The sequence below is a fragment of the Seriola aureovittata genome, chromosome 21, assembly GCF_021018895.1.
Source record: "Seriola aureovittata isolate HTS-2021-v1 ecotype China chromosome 21, ASM2101889v1, whole genome shotgun sequence".
Taxonomy (NCBI): domain Eukaryota; kingdom Metazoa; phylum Chordata; class Actinopteri; order Carangiformes; family Carangidae; genus Seriola; species Seriola aureovittata.
In genome coordinates this window covers 13,163,822-13,183,785 of record NC_079384.1, presented here as the reverse complement: position 1 = coordinate 13,183,785, position 19,964 = coordinate 13,163,822, and the positions used below count along the sequence as shown (strand labels likewise).

Below are 19,964 nucleotides of genomic sequence, written 5' to 3'. Positions count from 1 at the left end.
TGATTTGAAATATACTGTACGTGCTTCTCCTGCCGTGCTGCTGTTATCGCTATGGAGACGACATCTAATGACAGACTTGCTCCTGATTATCTTATCTGTATCCAGGTCAGGAGCACAATCAGCTCGTCCTCTCACATGTTAGCCGAGCATTCCCATCACTAATAGAAATGTATAGTGGGCGAATGAGTCCTGTACCGTACCTCATTGTGGAGAGAACAGAAGCAGCCCAGCTTTTTTTTTTCTGCAGACAAACATAGCTACACATGAACTTTCTTTCATCAGCAAGATTCAAATACACACACACACACACACACACACACACACACACACACACGCCGTGCTCTAAAAAAAGAGGCACCAAACGTTATTTCCCAGCGAAGGATGCGCTGAGGTTAGCTCTAGCCTTTGTACCTTCCTTGTTACCCTTGTGGCTGCAAGGCCATGATATACTGTGATTCATTAGTTTCAAAGACAAGCCTTGGAATTGGGCTCGTGTCTGTCCAGAGCCTGCGCCTTTTAACTGCTTCCTTCAAACGGGAATTTTTTATTTTTATTTTTTATTTTTTTGGAAGGAGCTTTCCTCTTTTGAATTACCTTCTCAGAAGCTCCAATTATTTCCCAGCTTAGAGCAGTGATTAATAAGGTGGACTCGCCCCTCCATGTTCCTAATTAATTAGGAGGCACCCGGTAACACTGGAAAGCTCCAAGAATGGCTTGTCCCTTCCCTCAGGATGGAAGAAGAGTGAGATGCAAATGCACGGTGTCCTTTTTTTAAAGTTGTGTTTTGTGTGTGTCTGTATAAATGCATTTTTACTTTCTTCTTCGTAGCTAACCTTTAAGCTCTCTTCAAAGTCCAACAACAATGGAAACAATTCACCGATGTCACTCCTGCCTTCATTTGGCCGTTTCTGCTCAAACAAAACTAAGTACTTTAATTTAAAATGAATCCTTATGTTATCAACGAAAAAGCATTTTATTATGCTTTTTTTAAGATATCACTTTTTGTCACTTCCTTGAAATCACATAAAAAAAAAGTAAGTGGTGTGTTTTTTTATGTAGCGTTCCCCTACAGACATATTTTAAGACATACAAAAATACTCAGTTTTGAATAATAATTTCTGTCTGATGTAGTTTTTCCACAGAAACAAAAAAAATGCATCTACTCCTTCCATTGTCAGTGTATACAGGCACTGGAGGCTTCACGTTTCCACCACACTGTTTGCACGACTAGTTATGACGTCACAAATGTTTTAAGATGTGCACCGAGAAAACTTTGCCCCTTCTGTAAAACAACATGAAGCCAAACATCCAAGTATAGTCGCAATAAGCAAAACATATTTTTCTTGAGTGGAGGGCTGCTTTAAGTATAAAACTTAAGAAAATGAATGACTGAGACTCGCTGGCTTGTTAGAAAAGACTTTTTGTGCCTTATAGGGGTCTTCCTCTCTCTACTCTGAGCCTTTTTCCAGACGGACTACAGGGGTCTCAGGACTCCAGCTGGTAGATTTATTCCTCATCCTCTCTCCCTGTACCACAAAGTCCACAGCCAACTGAAACCTACTGTAAACAGCAGTTTCTCTCTGGAGGATGAGCCATCGCTCACCTCAGGGCGCTGCAGACAAAGATGCCCTCGTTTTGCGACGATTGTTATTGAGGCTTGGTTTAACGGCCTAATGTTCGTGCATTTGAAATTAAAACAAAGTTAAAACTTGCTTCTTTAAACATGAGGCTGCGACCAACCTGTTACGCTGAGGTTTTCTGGGTACCGCCGTGTAGGTAGTGCTCAGGATTTCAGAAACAAGAGGACTGATTTTATCATAACGGCAAACAGAGAGACAAATAGACCGACCTCACCCTGTTGTTTTCCATTTTTTGTGTGAGTCACGGGAGTCCTTTTTTTGCATTATTATGAACCTGGTGTGCAAGACAGATTCTGGTGTTAAAGTAACAGCTTCAAGGCTGAACATTACCCGTTTTTTATTTTACTAGTAAATGCCAGTCTGTTATTTTAAACAGGCGCCTATGCGTCTTTTAGGATAAGGTTGCATTAAAAGTTATGAACAGAGGGGATTTTGAGGGTAGACTAGGCTGCGTGTTTCATTTTCATACCTTTATGTAACTCCTGTCTAACATTTAATAGAGCATAATGTAGGGCTTTATTCGCGAGAACATTTATTGCAAGACTTCTCAACATATTCCAGACGGCTGATAAAAAGCAAGCACGTATTATTTTCAGCTCCCCGTCCTTCTTGTGAATGTTCAGAAAAATGATTTTCCTTAAGTATTAGCATTAACCTCAGGTTTTATCCATCTGTGTCTGCTCTGTCCTCCACCACCGCTCGATCAGACATGGCATTTAATGGCATCACATTTTGTTTTTGCGTCACTCTGTTGAAATGACTAGAATGAATATTCTCTTTGAATATGAAGGCAGAATAAGGTGTCAAAAGCTGTCATTAGTGAGGTCCCTTATGATACTGTTGCCTTTCAAACATGTATTGCAACATGTTGTAACACATTAAGGCAATAGAGAGCACCTGTTTTTTTTAAGTGTTCATATCCATAAAAAGATATATTTGTGGTTTTAAGTACTAAAAAGCATCTCAATGTAGTTTTACATCTCCTCTCTCAGGCTTCTCCCTGGAGTTCTAGCAACAACAGGTCAGTGTCAGGCTCTGAGCCTCTCTTCTGATTGGCTGACTGTTTTCTGAGTGACTGAATAAAAATATAGCAGATTTCAGGTAAACACTCAGAGAATTCACATCCTGCAAGGTTGGATGGTGGGTCCAGGTGGGCGGGGCTTGGGCCATCGCTGAGAGTCCTGATGGCTGGTTTTAAGGCTCAGTTTCTGATTACAGGCTCTGCGCATTTCTCGGTGACTGAGCGCTTGGATACTTGAGCAGTATTAATATAGAACCTAGTCCTTTATTGTAATCAAAAAAGACATGTAAATCTCACTTTATACAATATGGGACCTTTTTAAAATTGCATAAATACTGGATATTCGCTTGCACACTATTGTAAAAAGACGATTGTTTTTTTTAATCATAAAACTTTCACCCTACAAAGAAATGAGCGAATAACATTTTCTGGTGTGCTTCCTTATGTTGATCACTTTGTTTGCTCGTATTTTAGGTTTTAAAATTAAAAACACAAATCAATGGAAATTCATTATGCATTAGATTATTCACTGTGAATATATGACAACAATTACCAAACTTTTTCACGTTCAGAAAACAGTAGCACAAGTGTACGACACAGTCATTTAAATGTCTACAAATGACAAAAAATGCCCAGAAAGACACTGCAACATGCAAACGTGACTCTAAAAGAAAATGATTTTGTAGCACTGAAGATAGTTTTAGCCTCTGTTAGCTGTGGCCCCTCTATCCTCATCTTTCTTTTGTGTGATCTTTCCCTCAGATTATCCGTCTTTCCGTGTTTTCCTCTGGCTCACAATCTCTCCCTTTCACCTATTTAAGCAAACACTCTCCATAAATTCAAGTGAAATCTCATTTTCTCAAGGCTCTGGGGTGCCAAATGGAATAAACAAAAGCAGCCAAAGTTTTTGACCTTCTGTGGCTGCTGACCATAAAGATAATCAGTCCGGCTTCACAGTCCTGGCTTCCATCCTCCCTCTGACAGACAGACAAATAGATTTGCCGCAGTTACAGTGTGAGTTAAAGTCAGCCGGGAGGGAACGCTCGCTCTGCTTGACCTCCATCCTGTTCTCTCCGTTCTCACAGTCCACTGACCTTCCTATGACCAGCTCTCCCTGCGTGTTGGGGTCACTGACTGAGCGAAGAAGCCACGCGTGGTCATCAGTCAGACGGTCAGATTTGGGCTGAAGGAAGCTTGTCTCTTTCAGCTGATCTTGCTGTTTTTTTTTTTTTTCCTTCCATCTGTTGCCCTACACATGCTCACGCAGAGCAGTGTCCTTGTGAAAAATGAATGCTGGATGGAAAGCAAAAACAGCATCCGCTCTAGTTGACTAGCACAGCAAAAAAAAAAAAAAAAAAAAAACAGCAGCAGTTTCCCCTTCTTGCCCTAAAAAAAATAAAAATATCTTGCCCTAAAAAAAATCCCTGCTGATGAACCTCTCCAAAAATGGCAAATTCATCTTCATTTTTTCCTTTTGTGTTCCTGCGTTTGACTCATTTAGAACTTCAAATCCGTGCAAGACTCAATGGGAAACCTGTGTAGGAGTTAGAGTTCAGATGCCTCTTTCATCGCTAAATTTAGCTTTGTGATAAAAGGAAATGGTGCAGAGAAAGTCGGAGACCTGGAGCACGAAGTCTTCCCCCGACTCCTTGTCATGCAGAAAGCAGATGCTTTTCGTTTCCCATCCCACTCGTCATTAAGGTTACGACTCTGTGGCCCCACGGTGCCGAGAGATGGACACACAGGGAGTCGACGGAGGCAGAGGAAGGATGTGTGATGACTGGAATCGGACTGTTTTTGCTTTGTCAGATGAGGTGTGAAGTCGGTCGGCCTTCTCCTCTGTCTACCTGCCTCCGTGTCTCTCCTCTCCTCACTTATTTTCTTGCCGTCAGCAACTCCCTGCTGGGATATGGGACACGGCAGGGTCTCCGCTGGTTGGCCCCTGTACTCCTCCTCACTCACTCTCACCTAATCCCTCCAGCGCTGGGGACAGGAGTGAGCTGCCAACAACAATAGGAGCTGCCAGGGTTTGATAAAGAGGCTGTGGACTGCTTTGGGGTGCAGGAACCCTGTGGAATCGAGGCCCGACTCCGTGACACAGTTGCCTTAAAATCATCAACCGAGTTTGGTTTCTGAGGCGCAGGGGTCATGGGCAGGTTGTAAATTCACAGAGGGTTAAGCAGGAAACTGCATTTGTTGACACATGAGCTGAGAGAAGAGCTATAGGTTGTCCTTCCTGAAAAACAACGAGGCATGTATTTATTTGGCAGGAGCAGATCCAGTCGTCTGATGTAGGAACATGGCTGCTGCTGCTGCTAACGACGCTCAGGGCATGTCCTCTGTGTTTCTTTCTGAACATTCGGGGATGTTGAAGGAGTTAAAGGAATATTTCAACACATTTCATAGTTTGGGAGATACTTTTATTCGCCTTTCTGACAAAGGTTACATGAGAAGATCGATACTACTCATATCTGTCAGTTCAATATGAAGCTGGAGCCAGCAGTCTGGAGACTTGTCATCACTGTGAGGTTTCCAGACAAGAAGTGGAGACTCCAGGAAGACACTACACCCAACCAGGAAATACTCCCGCACATTAATCCCCCATACTGTCATAAACTGACAAATCTACCTTCCAGTCTTTGCTTTAAAAAAAACAACAAAAGAAATGGAGATGTGACTTGTTAATTAGGGAGCTTTAGAGAGGGTGTTACCCCCCCCCCCCCACCACACACACACACGCACACATTTATGCTAAGCTAAGCTAACCAGCTGCTGGCTCTAGCTCCATATTGTACACACACATCTAACCCTGGGTAAGAAACCAAACAAGCATATTAGCCAAACTGTCAAACTGTTACTTTAACATTGTACAAGTACAAATGTCTCATGGTGGAGTATCTCATTGGAAGGTTCCTTGTATTTTTAAACTCAATATATTCAAATTTTTCCATTGAACAAATAAATAAATGATTGAGTAGATTCAGCATTGTGGAGGCGGCCCATCATCAGACCTTCAGGTCGGGGAATAGAATTAACGGAAAATACAGTTGAAATCTTGAAACCATACCTATAAAAAAAACCCTGAGGGGCTTGTGCGTGACTCATGACCTCAGAATTTCTATAATCATGGTTATTGACCTCGTCTGGTGATTGATTTTTGTTCATGAAAATGAATGAATGGACACTCTGTGTGTGGATGCAAATCAACCGTGATCACCTTCTTTATTTCTGCTCGATGGGTCGTCGATGCTGTGGAAAACAATGAACGAGCCCCAGCTGTGTGCTCCGTCTGCGCGCGCCGCCGTCTGATGTGATGTTTACAAACTACTCGGTGAGCCAATAAGAGAGAGCCAATAGCTTCTTTGGTGGATCAGCTGAGCAACAGGGCCTGCATCCCTTAGAGGGATCAGAGGAGCGCAGAGGATCAATGAGTTACCGGTGCTTTATTGGGAAATCAATCGCCAACTTTTAGCAACAGGGTGAAATGTCAGCATTCACCGAAGAAATCAGCTGTAATGAAAGCTGGGAGAGGTCCATGAAACTTATGGTGTCGCTTAACAAATTGGACATTTAATTCCTTATGTTGGTACACAGACCACACCTGTTGCAAATGCATGAGGGTCCTGACCTTGCACATTACACTAAAGATTCATTTCTCTTTAAATAATTCAGTTGTTTTTGTTCCGTCTCCTCCAAGTCTGATCTTGCAACCTTCTCCCGTCAGTCTTCTCCTAAAAGAACACGGGGTCAGGGTGCGAACGCAACCCCCCCCCCAAAAAAAAATACATCAAGATCCGACTTTTACTCGAAAGAGGGAGGACATCTCTCTCACTGACACAATCAGGGGGGGTGAAAGACATGAAGGGTGGGGAGAGTAAATTTGTATGCAGTCCTTAATTGTCTGATTTCCCTGAGGGTGCGTGAGGTAGGGCCGGAAAAGAAGAGGAGGAGGGCGTACAAGTACAGACAGGTTTAATTAATTGAAATACTGCTTTTTTTTGTATGCGCGTTTACCTTGTGAAAAGAATGATAGTCTTGATTGTTTGAAGTTCCCTAGTCGCTCATTAGTTCAAGCATGAGCTTGCAATGAATATAGATGCGTGAGCTGCGGGCCTTGGGCCAGTTCTTTGCAAAACATTTGAATTAATGGGGAAAGCTCGAAGCTGTTGTATTAGCATGACCCGTCCTGAAAATGACTTTGCATTCACCCCGTCTCGGCACCTCCTCCAATTCTCAGCCTTAACCCACATAATGATCTAAAAAAAACACATGCATACACACACACTCACACGAGCAAAGCAAAGCAAAGCAAAAAAAAAAATGTTAGAGAGAAATGTGTGATGCAATTAATTGTTTTGAAGCTGCACATGAAGCTTATTTTTTCCTCTTGGAGTGTATTCACAGAGGGGAATATAAATTAAATCTAGCAAATTTCCATCTGTGGGCTTTCAGTATTTCCTGATTTTGCTACAGGCTGGAAGACATGAATATCAAGAAGTGTCTTGCTTCTAGTGGTAAGAAGCCCACTAGCCCAGATTTCTGTCTCTACCTCATTATAATGGAGGTGAATGAAATTTTGTTGTAAAGAAAAAAAAGAAGCTTTTTTCTAATAGTAGTGTTATTGTTAGAACCCAGATTATTAGGACTATTTCTACGGTAGAAAGTAGCTCCAGTGAAAACACTAGGGTGAAGCAGAAAATTTTGTTTCAGAGTTCAAAATACTTGAGGAAAGTATTACACTTCTATATTTCCTGTCTGATTTTGCAATGCAGAATGCACTGAGAGTTGAATAAGTAGTTTAAGAAATCAGGCGGGGGTGGTGGGGGGATTGGGGGGTGGGGTGTTGTGGTTTGCTGATAGTGTTGAAAGAAAAGAATGTGTTGCATGATCTATAAGCCATGAGCCTGTTGTAGCCTATGTGGAGCACAAACACGATCCGCGCTGTGGAAACGGCACATGCAGTGATGCGTGCATGTGTACAAGCGCACGCAGACGCTCCCGCACGGACGCACATAAATCACACTGAGCTACCAGCACAAGCACACAAGCAGGGGACACACACTCTATCTCCCTCTCTCTCTCTCTTACCATCTCTCTCACCATCTCTCTCCCACACTCCAACACCCCCACACACAGACACACAACCGGAGCTCGTCCTGAGGGAGATGAAGAGACAGAGCAGAGGCACACTCTCTGCCACAGAGGAACTGAAGGCCCGGGGGCAGATAGGAGTAGAAAGAAGGATGAAGGATCTCCCCTCCAGTGATCCACAGCAACAAAGGCGATTTGAGAGACTGCTGCTTTGGCACCCGGTATAATTAGTTTCAGATAAAGATGTCACTATCCCATGCCACAAAAAAAAAAAAGAAGGAAAAGAAAAATCCACCTGGGACAAACTGCCAGGATTTTTTATATTTTTATTTGTTTTCCTACCAATTAAATTTAATTGTTATCACTTGTCTAATTGCAAACATAAGGAATATTTAAGCTTCATATTCTACTTGACCTGAAGTGGAACATTTTGACTTCACACTGTGCAGATCAACTGCCTTTGATTAGTCACATGTGATTACTTTTCCCTTTCCCCCAGGGATCGGTGATATCATGAGCAATAAAATGACTATTAATGTCTTTTTTCTGAGACATAAAGAGAGGGCTTGCCCTGCTGTAAGGCGTCGGTGAGCGGAAGATAATGATTTGCTGGGTGATCGTTGTCATAGACACCGTTTGTCCCAGTTGGCGTGCGCATGAGTGCCTTCGGGTGACAGACACTGTGGGTGTAAGCGAGAGCCAGATGTGACATGATGTCGCATGTCGACAACAGGCAGAGAGACAAAAGAGGGATCGGACGGGTCTGTGTAAAAACAGCAGACTTCAGAGTCAAAGTTTCACTTTTCTTGTAGTTCCTCTGTTTCAGACTGTTTCTGGTTACGCCTATGTGACTTTTACTACATGCCTGAGATAAGTCATACAACCAGACAACCATGAGGAGTGAAATAAACATGGATTTTTTTTTTTTTTTAAGCGTTTAATTCCATTTTCATTGTTCTTGTCAGGCTGGAATGATTAGACTATGTGTCACTCCACATTGAGCTGTGGTGCAGTGATAGACGAAGTGTTCCCATAATATGGTGAGGCAGCAGCACGTGTGCTGAATGTGAGGGACAGCTGATAGAAAACAAGTCCTCATACCTAAATGACATGTTTGTCCGTGCCTTCCAAGCACATTACCCATGTGACCGCTCCAAGAACAACTCATGAACGTTTCCTGGTCCGCCCCCCGCTCCTCCCAAACTGTGGTTGAAATCTCATTAAGTGAAGGCAACTGAAACTGCTGCTTGGTTAAGAACGTGGTCATGGTTACCAGTCCCTATCCACAAAGAGCTCCTGCCTAAGAGCTTTTGTGGTGTTGAAACAGTATCATGCCAGTTCCACCTTTTCTTAGAGAGTCATTATTCTTGGAATGGTAAGAGCTTGCTTCATGGGAAACAATAACCACAGGTCTATCTAAGGCTACATCCACGCTACTCTGGAGATTTTGAGCCCCTAAAACAGCCGTTATGGAAATGCTACTGGTCCTGTTTTAGTTTGAAACCTCGGGGGTTGTGTTGTAGTCCGGACGGGCAAAAACTGAGACCACTGGAAACGATGGCGTCAACACCCACGTTTGACCACAATTTGGTCTTGTCAGCCTCGACTACCAGGAATGAATGCAACATGGATAACGAATCACAAGCATTGCTGACCTTGTTGTCTTTGCTAGCAGCTGCTGTGCAGTTTCTTTGCTGTTCCTCGTTGGTTGTATTTTCTGCAACTAACCAACTGCGCGGTAGGAAAACCGCTTCCTGTTTACACCTGTACGCGCATACCCGGTGTCTGATGAATGGTCATGTGAGATGTGTTTTCAGGTGTGGAGATTATTTCTGGTTGTGTTGGTGAGGACAGCCTTCTGATCAGTATGTCCACACCAGATGATTCCTGGAAATGTGAGGTTGCTAACAGCACACCTGTTTTCTCTCTGGTCTTTCTCTATTTGTTGGTCCACTGATCACAGCATCTTCACTTGATGTACATACTCCGCCTTTTTAGCTGCGTAGTTGAAGCGGCGAGAAAAGATATTAAAACATTTAAGAAACTACACAGTCTATTTCTGATAGTTATCCACAGACTTGTGTATATTAGTGTAGTCTACATCTTCATCTTCACACTTTATCAAAGATCAGTGTTGCATTTCTGCCCTAATTCCAATTATCTTATCCATTGTTGGGCTGGTATTCATCATTTCGTCTCTGTAATTGGGATCCCGTGGAGTCATCCATCACGCAGACATTGCACAGAGATGACACTTTATTGATTTCACGGGGCATGCCTGGGCTTAACCACATCAATCTCTAGGTGACAGTCACTGCAATAATTGCGTGCCACTACTGCTAATGGCTATTCTGTTTGACCATCTCGCTGACCAATTAACCGCCCCGAGATGCCACACAGGTGTAAAGAATCATAATAAGGCTGTTATGATGGGTTGAAACCAGGACAAAAACCCAACCAGACCTGCTTTTTCAGTGTAAAATAAACATGAGAACCTTTTCATTTTTGCGTTTTCAACACAAGCCTAAACCCCGCACTTTTATTTTTGTCTGTTTTTGCCTCAGCACCTTTGCTGCTGGACTGAATTGTTGCCCTTAGAGCCTGGTGTGCCACGGAGCTGCATGTTAGATCGCTACTGAACATGGCAGCTTATATAAATGAAGTCAAAACCATCTGCCTTGACTTTTGTTACTCTTATTTCCCTTTCCTCCCTCCTTCTTGGGCAGAAATCATTGGCTAGCATGCTCCAACGGGTCTGTTCATGACATGCTTCGTGAAGACTGGGAGTTGCATTGAGCTCAGGGTAAGCAGGGGGAATTCTGCTTCTCTGCTCTACTTGGCACTGGCCCGCAACACTGCCTGATGTCAGACAGATCACAGCCAGGAAGACTGGCCCTCTTCCCTTGCTCCTGGAAAAAAATGTTTCTAACACTCAGACAAGGTTTTTTTTTTTTTTGGTCTGGGAGGGGGAAGGTTTGCACTAATGTAGGTTTTCATGCACATGATCCCACTTTTTCCCCACTTTTTCCAAGTGAAGCTGGGTTCTTGCCACTTGCCACATGAAAGCAGAGGGACATTATTACTACCACATTGCCCCATGAGTCCCTATGTTGAAATGTAATGTACTAATTGGAGCTCCTAGATTAGGTTTTACGAGAAACGTATTTCTTTGATGATGATTTCATCTGCTCTAAATGTTTATATTTACATCTGTTCTAAATAACTTTCCGTTACAGAACAGGGCTTACAAGTGTTAGAGAGCTACCAGCTCTCCAGAGGCCTCATGCCTTGCTTCTCATTTATCATAGTTAACGCTAGGATTTGTGCAGAAGTCCCTGATGAGGTTGTCTGATTTTAATGAGACACATCGGAGCCTGTGACCGGGAAATCACTGGACACTGATCCGGTTTGTTTTCCAGCAATGGTAATGAAAACTATGGTGTCAATGTAATGACCATAGCAAGGAAGTCTATTAAGCATATTCACATTATTTACACCATTGTCACATAATGTCTAATGGTGCGCTGCAATTGAACTGGAAAGTCGGAATTCCCGAGTTCTCAGTCTGAAAATTTCAGCTGGAACACCCCCTGAAGTCGGAGTTTCGACTTGGAAAGTCAACCTGGGCCTCAAAATCCAAGATGGCTGATCTGCACATCAACAAAAGTGAAAGCTGTGGTAAAATGCTGTTTATTATCACTCGTGTCTCGGTCATACACACAGTACCGTCCAACTTCTATCCGTGGACATGTTTCTTCGCTGTTTTTATGCGCTAACTACAGCGTAATGCACTGATGTCAACTGGCAATGCTAACAATATCGACAGCAAGCGAGCAACAACACGACAAGCTTCCGACTTGTACTAGAACACGGACAACTCTTTCAGCTCCGACTTCTGAGGTAAATAGAGCGCAGTATGAGTCCTAACCTTTTCTTTGCTAAGCCTGGTTGGATACCTTATCAAGAGAACAGGGAGGGCAGTTCAAAACCCATTAGTGACCACTGACTGAAAAATTGTCTATTGTCTATTCTGCCAAATAGAACAGATCTGTGATGCCCACACCATGAGCGAGCTTGACTCTACTACAGTGTATTTTTCCCCACACTTTTGTCTCTACATGTCTGTATTTAAGGCACCTGACGGCGTTTTTTCGCCTGGAACAATTTCTTTCTCACAATAAGGTTTTCTCTTCCTCGTCTTGGCCTGTAGTCACATAATCAATTCAGCGTTTTGTTGTTCTTCCAAGATTTGATCAAAAGTGTCCCAAGCAGTTTGAACTCTCCTCTCTCCCATGGAGAATGTGTTTTTATGGCCTGTGCGTGACTGCGGCTCAGCTCTCGGTATGTCTGTATGCTTCGGTGCCACGAGTTTTCAGGACAAGACTACATGTACAATCCTGTGTCATAATCAATAAAAAGAAAAAAAGAAAAAATTATGTCACATTAGCATATGAAAGCTGAAAAATTCTTTCTTCAGCTTGACTGCCCAGTGGAATGTTTGACTTTCAGTCAGGACCTTTTCTTTCTAGGTCATATGCAGCACAAACCTACAAATGAGACCTCCCTTTTTGCCTTTGATTGATTAGGTTCTGACTCCAATCCATCAAGCCTGTTGCAATTAATGTATCTCACACACACATCTCCATTTACTCCCCTCACATACAAGCAGAACAAACATTAACAATGAAGGAACATGGAACAGAAAGGTGGAATACATTGATAAATCATCAAAGAGATCCATTTTTCCAGTGTTAACATGGTCGTATTGTCTCAATTAGAACATACACAGCAGGGAATGTGTTGGAACTGTTAGTCATGACATTTATTTCTTTTTGTGAATCTATTCCATTTAGATAAGACGATGCGTAAATCCCAGTGTTATTTCTCTATACAAAGACGGGCAGATGAGACTGACAATGTTGAAGAGATACAACAGAAAAAATATGATAATTGAATGCAGGAAGAACAGAAGTGACATTTAGTAGCTGGCACTCAGGATTAGCTTGAAGTGACTTCATTGTCTTTCTGTCTGCATTGTCAAATCTACTGACAGGCAAATCTGACTCTTTTCCCGAACCTAATATATTTTCTTTCGAAAAGTTATTTTCATCCCGGAGACAGCGTGACAAGATGTAAACATAACAACTGTAATTATGGGTATTGCACCTGTCTAACTGCTGCAGAGAAGTTAGCAAATATTTATTTGTCAGATTTTTTAGGACAACTTTATGCAGCAGCAGAAAAATCTCAGTGATATGATCTCCCGTTGTGACACACTTGCAGTTATTGTGGCTGTTTTAGGTGTCAGGCTGCCTGCACACGGGGCAGGTTTTGGTGGCATTAACGGCCGGAACGTGGCATCTTCTTGTTGACTCGTGGTGCCTCTCCCCGATGCCGGCTCCCCGTCAGTCAAATGGAGCCCTGCTGGGGTACTATCCCGTGGGTAATGAATTCTAAATGGGGGGCGCAACCCCCAGTCCACTTCCTTCCCCCATGCCTCATTAACTTACCACTGATTGATAAACGGTGAGCTGCTGCTGCCATGTGGGGCAGGCAGCTCGTGGAATTAGACAAATTATATAGTTGACTGGGGGGAGTTCATCACTCAGGAGGGATGAGATGCACCTACAAGTATTTCTGTGCTTTTTTAACTCAGTCTTACAAATAGTCTACATAGTGTTCCACTGTATGTTTTCCTGCATGTCCGTTGTGCAGATTGCAATTCTTATTTGGATGGGTTTATCATGTTTTAGTCTATTATTTGTGAAGGATTCACAATTTTTCAAGTCTGTCTTAAAGCCACATCTGAATATTGGTCTACTTGCATAAAAAATATCTCATTAAAGCATTAAAGTGTTTATCACAGTTGCCAGGAAATCCCTAATCTTAGAACCCATGACTGAACTAAGCAAATTTAGTTGCAAATCCACTGGGGCACTAAGGTCAGCATGTACAGTACATCAACCAATGATTGGCAGTGACGAACCTCTCTTTTAGAACTCCTGGCCTCTCGTTTACTAATGATGGTCCATCTGTGACTTAATCAGTCAGCCGTTTTGCCACAGGCATGGCTACCACTGGCCTCTCAGTCCTATTTTTGGCACTTCTACTGCTTCATAGTACTTAGAAGATTTGAGAACATGCAAAGAAGGAAAACAACTTTTAGACTCTGTTCCTCTACCACTGCAAACGAAGCAGGAAACAACGTAAGAATGCCAATAACTATCATGATATGCACATGGGTACTTGTACTGCGGGACTAAAGTATGGTTAAAAGGTTTTAACTGGAGAAAGTGCCCTTGTTGCCCAGTTCATAGGTGAAACAATCTTGGATTTGAGCTGAGCTGCTGGTGTGAAAGCAATGTGACAGAGAATTGTGTATTCAATGGAAATCATCTCTGTCTAAATGGAGCTGTGCAGGGTCTGCTTTGAAAACTCTCCTTGCTGCTGCGTTCAAGGATGCTCTGACATTTGAGAGTGTCAGCTGAAACGTGCAGAAAGCAAAAGCAGGAAATGTGTTCTCCCTGTTAAACAGACTGGTGACATTAACAAATGTTTTTGTTGTGACCTACTAAGATGTGATCAGATACCCTGTAGTGGCATTAATTTATTTCCTGCAATGACTGTATTTCCTCTCCTTCAGCAAGACACTAACATCCCTCCCACGTTCATTCATTGAAAAAAGTAACATATGGATGACACATGGGCGTCTGCAACATGTTCTTGTATACCCACACTCTCCCAGAGTGTTGCAGACAAGCAGGGAGGCACACACATACACACACTCACCACAATGGATTGTCTGTTGCGGGCAGATGTTGAGGCTCTGTGTCCGACTGAGAGAGCAGACCTAATTAAGACTGAAGAAACACATCATTTTATTTGGCGCTCTCTACTCTCGGGCCTCACTTTGATCCAATGATTATTACCAGCTCTTTGGCTCTATAGAGGAGGAGAGGGCGGGGAAGCATTGTGTCTCATGCTGACAGCTCCCAAACAAAATAACCCCCCTCCCCGGGTTGTTACAGCTGACACTCCCAGCTGAGTTGTCAGCGGTGAGGTCAGTAAGAGAATCCAGCTGCCTGCTGAGGTTTGTTCCTCCGCTGTGGATTAGCACCAGCCAACCTTCTGCTGGTATCCTGCGGTGTAATACTGTACATGCGCTGGCTGTGTGTACAGTACATGGACACATAAACACACTCATCCTCACTTGTAATCACGAACCCTCATGCTGTGATAATCGACCCACATTGCTTTATTGGATCTCACTTTGTTTGTTAATCGCTCTCTGCTGTTGATCTGTCGTCCCACCAGCTGAGTGTCCTTCCCTCCTCCAGAGAAAGAAGCGGTGCTTAGTAACCTCTGTAGGTGGCGAGAAGGTCAGCCAATATCATAGAATGGCAGTGATGGTATAGAGTTTTTTTTCTTTTAATCTTCGAGGTGCCAGGACAGCACAGCATATCACCCCATGCAGGCTTGAAAAGGCCACAGGAGGCTCTGAATGGTTTGTAGGTTGCTGGTTGGGGGACTTGAACAACAGTTACAATGGATTTTAATGAGCCACAGCACAAAATAAATGCATCAAAGCGTCCGCATAAACTTCTCAAAGCAAAAATATTGTAGCATAATCCACTTTTCCACTGTTTATCCATATGTTCAGTATGTTCCAAACACTCATAGTCTCTCTAAAACAGTTTTCCCCAAGATGTCTTGGCTACATACCATAGCTGCCTGCGAGGAGCTGTCCTCAGATTCCCTGATGTGGGCACGGTCTGATTTGTTTTCCCTAAAACAGAAATGACACAATGAGAGTTTTTGCTTTGAAGAGTTGGCAATCACTATAGCAGTCTGTTCTCTTGCCACTCCTCTCTTTTTGCTGACTGAAAAATGTAGAGAACGTATATTTTTACGCACAGGTGTTACTGCTCACTAACATTACGCTGGTTAAGGCTGCAGGGAGCTGGAGCTACTTTACAAATAAAGCCTTACAGCAGTTGCCCGGTGGAAAGCATTAACTGTGAAGCAATTATAGCAACTATTATTTATTTAAAAAATAAATTAGGTTACTGATTATCTTAATTAACAAGGCTAAGAGTTTACAGCCGTACTTGCAGCTCTGTGATGCTGCACGGCAATACATCGAGTTAAATGCTAATGTCGGCTAGCGTATGATGACAATGCTGCTAATGGAAGATCAACCAACAAGACCAGCCAATGCTGCCCCTCGAGCTATGCTGCTAACGTTAGCATTAGCAACTACAGCTTTGAGTCCGCTACCAGTAATGTCGCTTAAGCTCTGCTAGGCGCCACATTACCACAGTATTGCAGAAATGTGGTAACCATCTTTGTTCTACATGATACTGACCATTTAAAAAACTGCAAAGGAATTGTAAGAAAGACTGAGAGCAGTGCAGCATCCCTCTGTTTGCCTGTAACAGAGATTTGTTGTGTTGATTTATTGTGCTTTCTAGATATAAACTGTAAATGGATCACTTGATTACCTCAAAGAGTCACTTTATAGTGTTATTGATTCCCACCTGGGACAAAAAATGATTTCTTCACCATATTCCTGTCAGCATAATCTCCTCATTCGCATTTTTATCAGATCATACTAAAATGTCCATTTGCTCATTATTGTTTGCAGTGTGTAAGCTAATTACTGTTCTACCGTAGCACAATGAGTTATGGATTGATATTGAATGCTTCTTCATGGTGCATGCATGTGGCGTGAAAGTGGTTTAACGGAATACGCCACAGCAGCCTTTTTTATCCGTTTTCTTTCTCGATGCCTACAGCTGCTCGGTTCAATTTATGCTCTCCCAGAGCAGGGTTAAGTTTTAAATCACATCAGACTGTTTATCTTTCATGCAGGTCTGGAAGTGGTGGAATGGCCTAAGACACAGTGATTGATTTTTTCAGATAAAGCCCCTTAGGGTCACTTCTGAGTGTTTGTTGTCTTTGTTTATCCTTTCTAGGGGGCTGTTTGCAAGTAACTACACAGAAACCCATTACCTGGAAGATGGCAATCCGGTCACAGGCTCTAACAACTTCACGGTATGCTTTAAACAACTTTTTTTATTCTTTTTTTTTTTTTTCTTTCTTTCTTTTTTTTTTTTTATCAAAGCCAACACAATAAAACGTATGATCTTGAATCTGTGATGTTTTCTTCTTAATCACCCACCCAGCAGCTTTTATGAATATTGTCCTTTTATGGGAGTCTTCCTCTTGTCGAGTTCTGCTTCATTGTGCTCCTATTAGGGTCAGTGAAGAAGTAAAGAAAAATTGATGTTGCGCATAGACCTACTTTTTTAAACCTCCTGGAAATGGACAGTCTTGCGCATAAAGAAGCCCGTGTAGGTGAGCGGGCCCATTTTCGTTGTCTGCCAGCAGATTCATATTTGATGAAATAAAAGGTGGACCGAGGTCACAGAACAGACTCGGTTTGAGGGAACGGCGTGAGTCTTTTATAATGGATAAGCCTAAAACTGTCCCAAAAAGTGGTTTGTCATGCAGGTCTGCAAGAAAAAAACTGAATTAGTGAAAAGCTACAGTACGTGCACTTCAGAAGTCACACTGAATGTGAAATATTCAGCACCTATCATTGCACTTAATGTCCCTTATACTTGTATGTTATATTAAGATTACACTTACTATCTAAAATATATCTGTAAAGTCTGTCAAATGACACTTTTGCCCCAAATCTCTAACTATAGATGTAAAGGGGTCACACAGAGACATGCCGTGCACAGCTTTTGACCCCAGCTCCAACAGGCTGCACTGTCATTCTTTTTTCTTTTTCATTATTGTTAATGAGTTCATTGCTTCCTGAATTGTATTTTTTTTTCCCCCAACTGCTCAAGTTAGGCATGTGGGCTTCTTCCAATTTCTTGTGATTTGCGTCACTATGAATGAATATTTCTCATCTTCATTAAGCTCCGCAGAAAATGTTCTGCTCTCAAATACAATGGGTCTTTGAAAACATCCTCCATAGATCCATAAATATCCCTCTCTTGAAGGGTATTTATGAATATTCTTCTCTTGAAGGATGTTTTGGTTCAGAAACAACAAGGCTGTTTGGAAACAACATATGCAGCATACTGTAATGAATGCTGTGGCTGGATCATGTGGAACAGTTTCTATGCCTCAGAGCTTCCACCTGCTCGCCTGATTTCAGGGGTATGATTATCTGCAGTTTGGAAAGCAATTAAATGTCTCATTTTTGTTCAGATAACCAGAAAGCATAATAATAGACAGCCTGTGAGGTCTGTGTACACAAAATGCGTGGCCTACTTATGGCTGAAATCCACAAAAGAGGAGATTAATGTAATTCAATAATGGCCAACCCACACAGTAAAAAATGAACAATGTTTTCCACTTGAGACTGCTGTGAGACCGGAGCTGGACCATCGCTGGCTGGGCTCGGCCAGCTCATCAGAATTGCTGCCATTCCAGAGCGTGAAGACAATGAGGAAGTTGTAGCAGGTCAGCTCAGGGGTGGACTCTGACTCTGAGAATCAACATCTTAGATAGCTAACACATGGCGTGAATTGATGGTTAGATGGATGCATAAATATTGGACTGAAACTATTGGGTGATTTCGCCATCAAGAATAACTGATTAATCAGAAAGCCCCTCACACTTGAGAGGCTTGAACCAGCAAATGTCTCATGTTTACATCAGCGATTTTGTGTCGTACTCCACATTGATTAATCAACCAATCAGTTCTGCACTAAATAGATGGGTAGATTAGCTGTTGGATGCATGTACCAAATGATCAGCGGCAGTAACCAGGATCTACCTGCTCTGTGTCATACCAACCTGGGAACTAACTGACCTCCTCTCATTCCTCACTCATGACCACAGCCAGCTCTTCATGGGAGGGTCTTTTTTACTGGAAACAACCAGATCTTGAGAGAGTGATCCGTAGTTAATTTATTTGTCCTGCCGGCAGGGAGGAGACTGATATAGTGATCTGGGCAGGGGATCTAGAGGGTTCAGTTCTGTGTCAAAGGCAAGGTACTGCTGGGAGTGACTTCAACATGAGTCAGCCCTCCCTGCCTCCCTCCCTCGGTTCCCCTCTGTCTGTTTCACATCCTCTCCTTTTCTCACTAAATCCGTCCATATACAATACAATAAATTAGTGCCACGTGCTGTAACAAAAGCCATCTACGGGGAATATGAATATCTAGCATGGATATTCAGGAGTTAACTTGGAATAATAAATGCATAGTTATGATAAACAATGTTCACGCCCGGGTTGCCTCCCTCAATAACCTGGGTATTAGTTATTAATCTTCCTTTTTTTTCAAGATCCGAAGGCGTGAGCACTTTCCCATCTCATTTCTTTCTGCAAAAACCTTAGAAACAGAAAGTCTATTCCTATCCCTTATATCGATGCATCACAGTCATGATCTCATCAAAGAAACATGAGGTGGTAGCATTAACTCAGTGTAATAAAACCAGCCCTCTCCTCCCCACTGCACTAAAATTTCATATTTCATGTAATGGGCTGACGTGTCTTTGCACCTTTTTACCTCACTGTAATGGATTGTTCTCTTTCTGTACACCTCTAGGTGGAGATATGGAAAGTGGCCAAATAGGTGATTACTTGCAAGTTTTTGGGTTCACTTCTTGAATAAGATAAACATAAGTATGGGTGAAAAAATGTGATCTCAGTGACTCTGACCATGTGGCGGGATTGTTGGTGCAACGATTTCTGAAACAACAGTTTGTTGAGTTGACTCAGAATGGTGCGAAAAGCATAAAATATCCAGTCCTGCAGACGGAAACACCTTGTTGACGAGAGAGGTCAGAGGAGATTGGGCCAGACTGGCTAAGGTAACTCAGATAACCACTCTTTACAGCTGTGATAAGCAGTAAAGCATCACAGAATGCACAACGTGTTGAACCTTAAGGTGGATGGACTACAGCAGATGAGGCCACTGGTCTGGTTCCACTCCTGTCAGCCATGAATGGAAATCTGAGGCTGCAGTGGGCACAGGCTCACCGACACTTGACAGTTGAAGACCGGAAAAAATGTAGCCTGGCCCGATGAATCTGGATTTCTGCTGAGGCAGCAGATGGTAGGAACAGAATTTGGCATCAAAAGCATGAATCCATGGACCCAACCTGTTCGTGGTTTTGTCAGTACAAGTGACCCATCATAGTCATTTGATCCATTTTTGACATGAAAATATTGATTAAAGCAGCTG

The 19,964-nt window shown here is 42.6% G+C and overlaps 1 protein-coding gene across 2 annotated transcripts in view; it reads left to right on the top strand.

Moving 5' to 3' along the window:
• Window positions 1-19,964, top strand: part of LOC130162681 (disintegrin and metalloproteinase domain-containing protein 12-like) — a 72,879-nt gene that overhangs the window by 19,494 nt on the left and 33,421 nt on the right. For both annotated transcript variants that reach the window (XM_056366458.1, XM_056366459.1), the window contains one exon: window positions 16,728-16,806. In XM_056366458.1, coding sequence (XP_056222433.1) covers window positions 16,728-16,806 — 79 coding nt within the window. The remainder of the gene's footprint in view (window positions 1-16,727; window positions 16,807-19,964) is intronic.